We start from the raw sequence: 10,251 nt of genomic DNA, 5'->3' as shown, positions 1-10,251 counted from the left end.
CATGCAAAATATGTATAGATGATAAAAAACCTTCTACTTTACTATTTGGTAATCCAGTAGCTTCCTAGTACCCCTATTAAACTTTTGTTATTCTAGATCTAAAATTTCCATTATTTCTCTAGGGTCATTTATAATCATGTAATTACAGTATACTTATACTACCTGTATATTTAAGTTGAGCTGCACACTAGTGCATACAATTTTCTGGAGTAAAATTGAAAACTGGCTCATTATTAAACTTAATGAAATAATGATGATAAGCATTTTTGATCAAACAGAGATAGTGATTTTGTGGATTTCCTTTTCTATGGTAGGACTCAAATAAATAAAATATCTAGAGCACTATCAAAAGGAGGTTTTCTAGCAAAATTGTTACAGAGGATTACATAAATAAATAAAATAAATATATACCACACACTACATCAACAATTTTTTTCCCAAGGTAATTGGATGAATGTAAAACATATCTCTCCACAGTAAATAACCCACAGGTTAGTTAGATAGGTGAGGGTAGAGGCCACCTTATACAACCCCTAAAAGCCCAAGAATGACTGAAATTTACTAATCACGTTAGGACGGCCAGTTCCTTTCCCTGCAGTATCTAGGGTCCCCAGGAAGACTTGGTATCAGAAAACTCACAAAACTAGTGAGAATCTCAGGATACCGAGAGGCTTCCCCAGGAATCTAACCTAGTCCCTGCAGTCAGTAGCCCAGTGCTCTACCTGCTACACTACCACATAAAACATATGAATTCCTAGAATTTATGGGAGCCACTGATTACTAAATTCTGGTCCAAATTTATAAATAGCGTTAAAATCTAAGATGACAGGCCTTAAGTAACTGGAATGTTTTCAAGTTGGCATTTGTGGTACAAATATAAGCACGTATTATAGCCAAGAGAGCAACCATATTGATTTTAATGTTTAGAGCATTAAAAATAGATTAAGAGTTCACCTTTCATCTCAGCCAACTCAACTGGCCGTCAACATTGTTAAATATTCTGGTCAAATCCACCACATGAGATACTAGTACTCCAGTTCCTAAGGAGTTGCAGAATTCATTACAGGATAGAGAGAGATTTTTATAAGCCTTATGCATAAAACTCAACTGATCAGATATGACTTAAGAGTCGCACACATAAAGAGCCTAAAAGATTCAACACATCGGGAGGATAGTAGCACAGCATCAATTAGATGACTCTGATCCCATTCACATCAATAAGTGTTCATTGAGATTTCATAGACTATTTTTCTATGATTGAGTTTTTCTATGTTGCCACAGATGCTGCAAATTCAACCAGTGCCAATTTCAGAATGATAAAAATGTATTTTCAAGAATTATTTTTCCTTGATTTTTTCATAATTTCCACATATTGAGTATTTTCCCAGTGATTTCAAAATACAATAAATCTCAATTAATTAATACTTCCACTGATTCATAGTTTAAAGTACTACTGTATTGTTAATACCATATTCCTCCTAATATTTAATCCACAAATTAAATTCATTTATGTCACAGCATGAAGTTATCAATCCCAACAACTAAATTAAAAGTGAGTTTCCTGTGCTTTGAATGTCATTACAAAACAAAATGCCTAATGAAGAAATCAATTATTTATTTTGGATATTAATCAGGTTTACCAAAAATTTTCCTAAATTGCCAGAAGATAAAGGAATCAAAATGTAGTTAGGTATGTAATTACACTCGTTGAGTAGTTCATAACATTAGTATAAGATAATGCAAACAACAATACTGGTGGCTCCCAAGGCTTACCATCAGAAATACTTGATTTCATTATAATCAACATCTTTCTAATATCTTCAATGAAATTTTTATTCTACCATCTAAGTGACTGTCTATCACTATACAAAAATAGCAAATGGCTCACCCATTGTGTTATAATAAAATAATGTGAATTTTCACTTTTAGCCAGGGATGAAGAGTTTACTCACACATAATGTAATGAAGCAGTCTCATTTCCTATGTTTAATTAGAACTTTCTAAAACCTAACGGTTGAATCTATGCATAACCACAAACAAAAATTAAGTACAAAAACTCAAGAGCACATAAAAAAATTAACAAAACCAGGAACATCCTCTAGCTTCGTTAGGATGAAAAATTCACCTAATTATTATACTTATCAATTCCATACAATAAGGACCACTTAAGTAGGAATGGGACTTCTAAGTGGTTTGATAGATAATTTGACCACGCCACAAAGTCACCCACAAAAAATCCAGTATATGACAGCACAACCGCCACAGCTCTTAAAAGGACTCAAGTCTTGACCATTTTGTTCAAGTAGCAAGTAAAAACCAAAAAAACCAAATCAGGCTACAAACAATTTCAAATGAACAAATTAATGAGAACAATATATTCAAATATTTGGATTGACATGTAATAAAATATGCATTTGATGCAGATGTGTGCAGCAATTGTGTGAAAGGGTACAAACATTTTTCAAATAGGCTCAATGAAGAGTTATTTTTCAAACAAAATAATATTAATAAGGAGAGCATAACTAAACAGAAACAGAGTAAATGAATTTTAATTCCCTAGGCATAGTGATTTTCCAATTTTTTCGGCATCATAAAAAATTACCAAATATACCACAGCCAATGCTATATTTTAGGGGCCAATTTATCAGAGCACATATACTAAAATAATAAGTATTTATATTCTCAAAAAAGTTGCTGAATATGACTCGAGCAATTAGAGATGGTTTATCTTAATTTTAAGTGTGTGCAAGAGATCAATTAAAATCAAAATTTTAAACTAATCCTAAATTTTCCCATCCATTTTTGTCACTCCAACCCATTTAAGTTCCTTAACCCTTTTAGTGCCAGCAGGCCAATCCGCCAGTGGGGCATGAGCAAAGAATGCCACAAGCTGATCTATCAGCAAGGTGTTTTTTTGCTTGTATCTTTACTTTTCCATGTGTTGCAAAGCTTTTGTAGACAATGTTTGAGTATCCATTATGCTTTCATATCACGGCAAAATTATTTTCATGAAGAAAAATTAACATTTTGGTTATTTGAACATGAAAAGTTTTCTGCATTGTAGCATGTTTTTTCGGGTACCAGGACTATACATAAGCTTACATATGAGCATACATTTTATCATTCATTTCTGTATTGCTTACAAGATTGTCTTTGTATTACAATAAGGTCGTCTTTATAGCAAGCACTATTTACCACATGCCTCTCGTCCTAAACACTTTGCTGATGATTCTTGATAATTAATTTCAATGGAAATGAAAAATTTTATTTTCACTCTGGTTTGGGGTTCTCCATGGTAGCCCTTTTGGTGTTACTTAGAAAAGACTAGCAGTAACAATAATTACTCTATTATTCATTCTGTTGGACTTAATTTGTCAAAAAATACCTTCTTCCAAGAGTTCCTTATTTGAAGATTTGGGTAGAGAAGTAGTGCCTGATTCCCAGGAGGATGTTTGCGGGGTAAGTATTTGAGAACAAAGATAACACTCCCAAATTCCATTGTGTGCATAAAGAGCTACCAGGACCACAGCATGCACCCCTCTCTAATGCAACTCCAATCAGTTACTTATATTCATTTTTTAAATTCCTTTTTTGAAAACATAAATGAAAGAAACAAATGCAAATGCAACTAATTTTCTTATGTCATTTGCAAATCATCTCTTGAATCTAGTTCACATAAATGGATAAATATAACCTTGTCTGAACTAAAAGGCTTCATTGCTTGCCTTATATAAATATGGGTGTAATTAGGCGACCAACAATAGCTGCATACTCGTTTTCTTACAAATCCCATTGTTCCATGACATTTTTACAAATGATCTTAAAATTTTTCCACCCAACTGATACAAAATATCTTCCTCGACCTGGATATGACTCATGTGCCAAAATTCAACCTCTCGTTGATCATGCCAATACCTTGTTCAAATACAAGAGAAGATTATCATAATTTCGTGGATATTTCTTTAAATGTCTGTTTCACCGGCAAAACACCTGCATCAGCTAGGTTATTATGCTGCTGGTACCATTCGCTCAAGTAGGAAATTGTTACCCAAAAAAACTGACAAAAAATTAATTGTAGGAGTGAAGATGTAATTCCGCCAAGGTCCTATTCTCACTGCTGCGATTCGTGAGAAGTCACTTTTTCCAGTTATTTTTTTATCTATCATTTCCAAAGCAGAAAACAGTAAACACTCAATTAAATGCAAACGTAATTATAAAGTGTTTGTGAAACCATAAATTATACAATAATATAATGATTATATGAGTGGAATCAATGCTTTTGACATAATGCTGGACATATATCTCGATAAGAGACTGACTATGAAATACTGGAAAAAAACATGCTTAAACATATTTTCATGACTGATCCTCAACAGCTATATAGTTTACAAAGAAAACCTCCCATCTGAAAAAACCCTATGACTCATTTGCATTTTACTATTAGCATTGTTGAAGATCTTGGAAACATTTGGCTCCTAGAGAAAAATAACTAGCGTGGGAAATAGGAGGAACATTTCAGAAAAGACATGAAGCAATTAAAAAAATACCTGTAAAGAGGACTGTTGTGTGTGCAGGAAAGGAGTGAAATGAGGAAAGGCAAACAAAGAAGAAGCCATAGAATATGTCATAAATGTGAGAAACGTCTTCAAGTTGCATGTTATCTCGAACATAACTGCAATTATTAAATTACGTGTGTAGGACTTGAGTACATATTTTGGTATATCCAATGTAACTATTAAGTAATATCAAAGGCATTAAATGGTTTGTGTGAGCTAACCAATAGTAGTAGCAACTAATTATGGAAAAATTATTGACAAATTTTCTAAACTGAGAGTAAAAGTTAAATTTTTTTTTTAAAAAGAAAAAAACATCATTGATTTTTTTATCATACCTGTAACTATTTAACTGTTCACAAAAAAATTAGCTAAAACCCATTATGCTTCATATAAATCTCAAAGGGCAAACCTAAAAATTCATCAAAGCCGCCCTGGCATTTTCACAAACATTTCCCTAATATAAATACCTGTATACCAGGGAAAAGAGGTTGAGACTAAAAGGGTTTTTAAGCATTAATTTTATATTTATAAATTTATATACCAATAACAGTCTACCACAAAACATTTCAGACTAATTTAAACTGTTCAGGAAGTAGTCATAGGTTTGACCATCTCTTCAATTGTATGCTATCATCTCAAAATTGACAATAGATAATAATTGTTGATATGAAGTAATTTCTGATTAATCTAATGGGTAAACTGAAATTGATCCAAGAATATGTATATTTAATCAAGGACAGTCCAATATCCAAGCATAACCTCATAGTGAGCTATTATTTAAAAAGTGGTGAGCCACAGTGTGACTAAGGTTTCCATTTGTTTATGAAGAGAAATAATATCTGTATAAATGCTATAACTAAGTGATGCTTCTTTACTCAATCCATGAACTTTGTCCTGAGGAAGCAAGGGTTATTAAGTTGTTGCAAGATTTTACCCTTTGGTCAGCATTAAAATCTTAAGGCTCTAATGTATTTAAAATCTAATAGCTCTACCCATGATACCCTTATTCTGCACATCATCATCATCTAGCTCTCATGATGGTGGGCATTGTTGTGACTATTAGAGCTAAAGGAATATGTGAAAATTTTCTAGGGGTAGTTACTTGATGCAGTTGAATGTCTTTTATCTTTGACCGAAAAAAAATAATGGCAGTACACAAAGTAATAAATTTATACTCACTAAAGATGCTGAAGACTGTTTGTCTCAGTCACTAATGAAATTTACCAGAGAATCAAAATTATTTTGTTAATCTGTTTAAATTTCACTCAAAGCCATTGGAATATGACAAGACTTATTGAATTAGCCCCTAAACCAGATATGGCAAATTATGACTTTTTGGATTGATATGCATTCTGTATTCCTTCATGACTACAGTGACCAGCATAAAGGTTGATTTCTTTTGGTTAGGGAAGAGATTACTTACCCAGTACATACTCTACAGCATGTGAAATATACAAGTCAGGGGAATCAGGCAATTTCCTTTAACTGCCTCATCCCAGTTTCCCAATAAATGTATTTATCTTGATAGATATGCGTTATTTTACTCATTACAAGAAAATTGCAGTGCACTCCAAATCATTAGGAACAAATGAATATGTGCTGAAAATTATTACAATTCAGTGATGTACTGCACCAAAATTGCTTGAAAGGTAATAACTGAATCTAGAGTGGCAATGGCAATTAAAACATGATGAGGATAATAATGATAGAAAAAAAATAACAAAAATCATGCCATTCACATGGAATAAAATAATTGGAATTAATCAAGTATTACTACAATTTGGAAAATGATTAGGGAAACACGAACGTTTAAATCGGTAAAAATACAATTGTAATTACTTCTTTAATAAGGAAGTAAGCATAAAATTACCTGCAATATTTATAAATATGAAGAATGAAGTGAATACACAAAATATTCATTGTCTTTGAAGCATACGATGTCAATGTGTTTGTCCATCAAACACATAACATTTCCTAATAAACACTGATGAGACCTTTGGAAAGGCAAGAGTAACAAAATTAATTACTTTTACATTTGACGCTATTATTTTCAAAGAAAAGACGAATAAATAGGAGTTCTGATTCACCGCTCCAAACTATGCCAACCTAGTCATCGTCAGGCATTTGATTGGCCATTGCTCCTGCTTCCACACTAGCAGCCAAGTCTTGCGATTGTGGCACTTTCAAGTTTCCACTGCTTGACCCTTGCCCCTCTTTCAGCCTGTCCCTGATTAACTCAGCTATTGCCTTCTGTGTCCTCCTCTCAAGGCGCTCCAATTTTTTAGCAACATCTCTCTTAAGATCCCAGTCTGGTTTCCTTGGAGCTAAGTTTGAAAGGTCCTGAAACATGTCATGGTATTACAGCAATATAGACAAGAGTGTTTACTTATAATCATTATTAACTATAAATTGATAATCAGCCAGTAAGTCATTCATAACTTCCTGGTTCAGGTGTGCTAATTACATTAAAGGGGCAATTAATATAGATTACTCAAAAGAATGTTCATCTTTGAAAGTATTTACTGTTTGAGAATGAAATATTACGTCACACTATTTGAGATGTGCCACTAAAACATCAAAAAAGGTTTAGAAATATCAATTAAACTGTCCAAAAAACAAGATTGCCTTTGAGTAGAGTCCCCAACTAATGTGCAAGCACATAAGCATGTCAAAACTAAGCAAATGACTTTAAGCAGAAATTCTAACATTTTTAAGGTTTGGATGATTACATTGGTGGCACATTAAAGTCTGCACATCGATGGACTCGACTGGAATATGCATCAAGAAATTTTCAATTCAAACATTTTCTGAGTTGACTATGATGGGTCTGTCGCAAATTAATGCTATGTTGTCAAACATAAGCCCTTATCTAAAGCAATAAATTTCACATTTATCATGAATCCAAAAATTACTGTAGATTACTAACACACTTATTCATGCTAAGATTTCAATGCAAGTGGGAACCAAATGCTTTCTTTCCACCAGCACTCGTAATTAATCCTTTTGAACTATCCTTGAAAACGTTTGTGATAATATTGACCTTATACTTATCATTTTCCTCCATAAAAAATCTAAAATTCCGATATTTGGTGGATGACCGTTATTACCCTCTACAAGTTACTAGACCGGTAATATTCGTCAAAATAATTTAAGAAGAGATTCACTTACCAATTCTTCAATTACAACCTTAGAATTCGCAGCATTCAATTGATCCCTAACCTCTTGCTCTACATCGGCCGGCTTTTCGTCCGGAAGCACATTATCTTTAAACTTTTCATCTATTGGCTTGTAACTCCTAAATTTTGGTCTGAGAATAAAATTCAAACACATTATTGTTTAATTTTAAAAACCGACAAAATATATTGTCAAAAATCGTTAATGATTACTTCGCTTCAATTTGCTCATTTAATTATATTCTTACTTCGGAAGTTGTGCCAAAGGTGACAGGTTCTTGTCTTCAGATTTTGGATTTTCGTTTTCGTGATTATCGTGCCCTCTTTTCAAAGATCTTAATCTCTCCCTTCTCTTTAAAGCTTCTTCTTCTAGGGTCCCAACCTTTTCATCAGCACTCATTTTCTAATTTTATGCTAACTTTGACTCTTTACTATTCGAATTCGAACATTCATTTTAAGCTCCTGATAGTAACACAACACAACCTAATTCATGCGCCAAACACGTGCACGTTGCGTACTACCAGAAACAAATGACACTGGGAAATTATAATGAGGTCGACGTCGAACGAATGGTCGTGTTTTATAAGAACCTAATGGACTAAGTACAACGTGACGAAATTTGATCTTACGGCTAAAGAATTGAAAACTCATTTTCTGTGTTCATCAAATTTTAAGGAGTGTTTCTCCAAGAAATTTTCAGCTCGAGATAAACAGTATTGTAATAATATCAACATTATTGTCGTGGCAATTGTGAGACAGTCGTAGATTATAGTTGCGAGTGAAACTGCTGCTGTACATCACATAGTGCAGTAACTTTCATCACTATTTAATGATTATACTTATATCAAATAGAGGCTAGGAGTTTGAGCGTTCGTGAATGTTCGAAACTTGCACGAATCATCATTGTTAACGAGATCGATAATGTGCTAAACGGGCAATTTTTACTAATTCTAAGTTATTAATACAGAACTCAAATAATGCGATTCCAGGGGCTTTCTGGAACTACATGGTCAATCTATTTTTACGTATGTTACCTCGTTGCAAACAAGGCACAAACGATGTATGATCAGACAATAACTATTTTTGTTAAGTTATTGACAAGCGTAATGCCCAACCCCATTAGTTGAACTTCTAGCCTTTTTTATATTATCGTTATTTTGTCATTATATTAGGGTGGAAACATTGATTCAGGTTGATTAAGGAGTGTTCAAGGGAATATTTCTTTATTTTCTATTAATATTTTCGATGTTTTCAATACTTGAGTACGGATTCCCTCAAAGAAAGTTATAATCTTGCAATGGCAGTGAAAGAATGGTGAATGTGAAAGCACTGTTTTGGAATTTCCTGTGAGTTATCGAGAGGTAATATGGAAGTAATTACTTCGTTAAATTTCAATTTTATTTTCATTTTAAATGCTTCAAGTCTCAGCTGGCAGCCATCTGCAGTCCATTTCATTTTTTTTGTTAATTCAATTGTTAGTTAATTATGTACGAACTAATGATAACGATGTTTATTGGTTCCTAAAAGACATCTATGGAACACCGCACTTCTATCCACAGATTGTTTCTTACTCAACCTCGCCATCTAATACTACCTACAATTCTACCCGTTATTGAACATCACACACAATTCGAACTTCGTGCATCAGGAACTCACCTGAAATAACGTATATTAATGGTGGTTTAACGGTTAAGCCAGGTTTTGGACGGACTCACTGATTAACCATTTGTACATTTCATAGCGTTACTTAACATATCTAATATCTCATAATGTGACAACCTACTCTAAAATAAATACTCTTCAATTCCATGTATTTTCTGCCTCCCTTCATTCCATCCAGCAAGCCTCTCCTTCGGTAAATAAAGTAATTTTTTTCTTCCTTATTTTATGATGCACGATATAGGTTTCGACTTACGAAGTCATCTTCAGAAGTCAAAACCTCGGTCGTGCATAATAAAATATATATGTAGAAGAACAAAGTTTTCTTTTCTGATATGAATCGCTTCCTCAAAGTGACGCCTGAATCCATCCTATTCATCAAGCCTATCCTTTTTGTCCCCCTACCTTGCCGATCTAACATTCTTCCTACCAGTTTTCAAAACTCCATTGACAATCAAAACGCCCTGCATCCATTTTTCTTACCCCATTGTCTTTCAATAACTCTTTCTTCATGGCCCATATCTTGTACTTCCTCGTTTGTTTTCCTTTCAATCCATTTTATTTTTTTATTATTCTTTATCCCAGAATCTCGAAAATATCCAACCTCCTTGCCTCAATAACCAAGTTTTTCTATCTTGCAAAACAATGCTCTATAAAATTTTTCACTGGCCTCATATTTTTATCATTACACAAGTACCTTGTCATCAGCTCTCTCCTCTTCAAAATGACTTCTAGTGAGCACAATCCCTCTTTTTAACTCCCGAGTACTTTGCCCAAAACACTTTCAAAAATACATTGTGAACTTCTCCAACTGCTCTAGATTATTCCCCTGTTTTCAATGCTATACATAGCCTTCCTGTTTC

General features: G+C 33.4%; 1 protein-coding gene across 2 annotated transcripts; it reads right to left on the bottom strand.

Moving 5' to 3' along the window:
- Positions 1 to 6,354: 6,354 nt before the first annotated feature.
- LOC139691190 (coiled-coil domain-containing protein 12) lies at positions 6,355 to 8,242 on the bottom strand. Of its 2 annotated transcripts, XM_071588918.1 has the most exons (4): positions 7,978 to 8,242; positions 7,725 to 7,863; positions 6,663 to 6,896; positions 6,355 to 6,550 (listed from the first exon to the last, which is right to left on the bottom strand). In XM_071588918.1, exons 1-3 carry the CDS (start codon positions 8,127 to 8,129, stop codon positions 6,663 to 6,665), a joined length of 525 nt encoding a protein of 174 aa, XP_071445019.1. In that variant the 5' UTR covers positions 8,130 to 8,242; the 3' UTR covers positions 6,355 to 6,550. The 2 variants fall into 2 exon arrangements, with proteins under 2 accessions (XP_071445019.1, XP_071445018.1); XM_071588917.1 differs by having other exon boundaries at positions 6,356 to 6,896.
- Between the last annotated feature and the right edge of the window lie 2,009 nt (positions 8,243 to 10,251).

The sequence above is a fragment of the Hetaerina americana genome, unplaced genomic scaffold (genome assembly GCF_022747635.1).
Source record: "Hetaerina americana unplaced genomic scaffold, ioHetAmer1.1.p SCAF_30, whole genome shotgun sequence".
Taxonomy (NCBI): Eukaryota; Metazoa; Arthropoda; class Insecta; order Odonata; family Calopterygidae; genus Hetaerina; species Hetaerina americana.
This window is presented reverse-complemented; position numbering and strand designations above follow the sequence as displayed.

Excerpts from the sequence above, each read along its gene's own strand:
- LOC139691190 (XM_071588918.1), bottom strand. The coding sequence starts at position 8,129 with ATGAGTGCTGATGAAAAGGTTGGGACCCTAGAAGAAGAAGCTTTAAAG. Across the intron at positions 7,864-7,977 it reads CCTTTGGCACAACTTCCGAA|ACCAAAATTTAGGAGTTACA; the intron begins GTAAGAATATAA and ends TTTTATTCTCAG. Across the intron at positions 6,897-7,724 it reads AGGTTGTAATTGAAGAATTG|GACCTTTCAAACTTAGCTCC; the intron begins GTAAGTGAATCT and ends GACATGTTTCAG.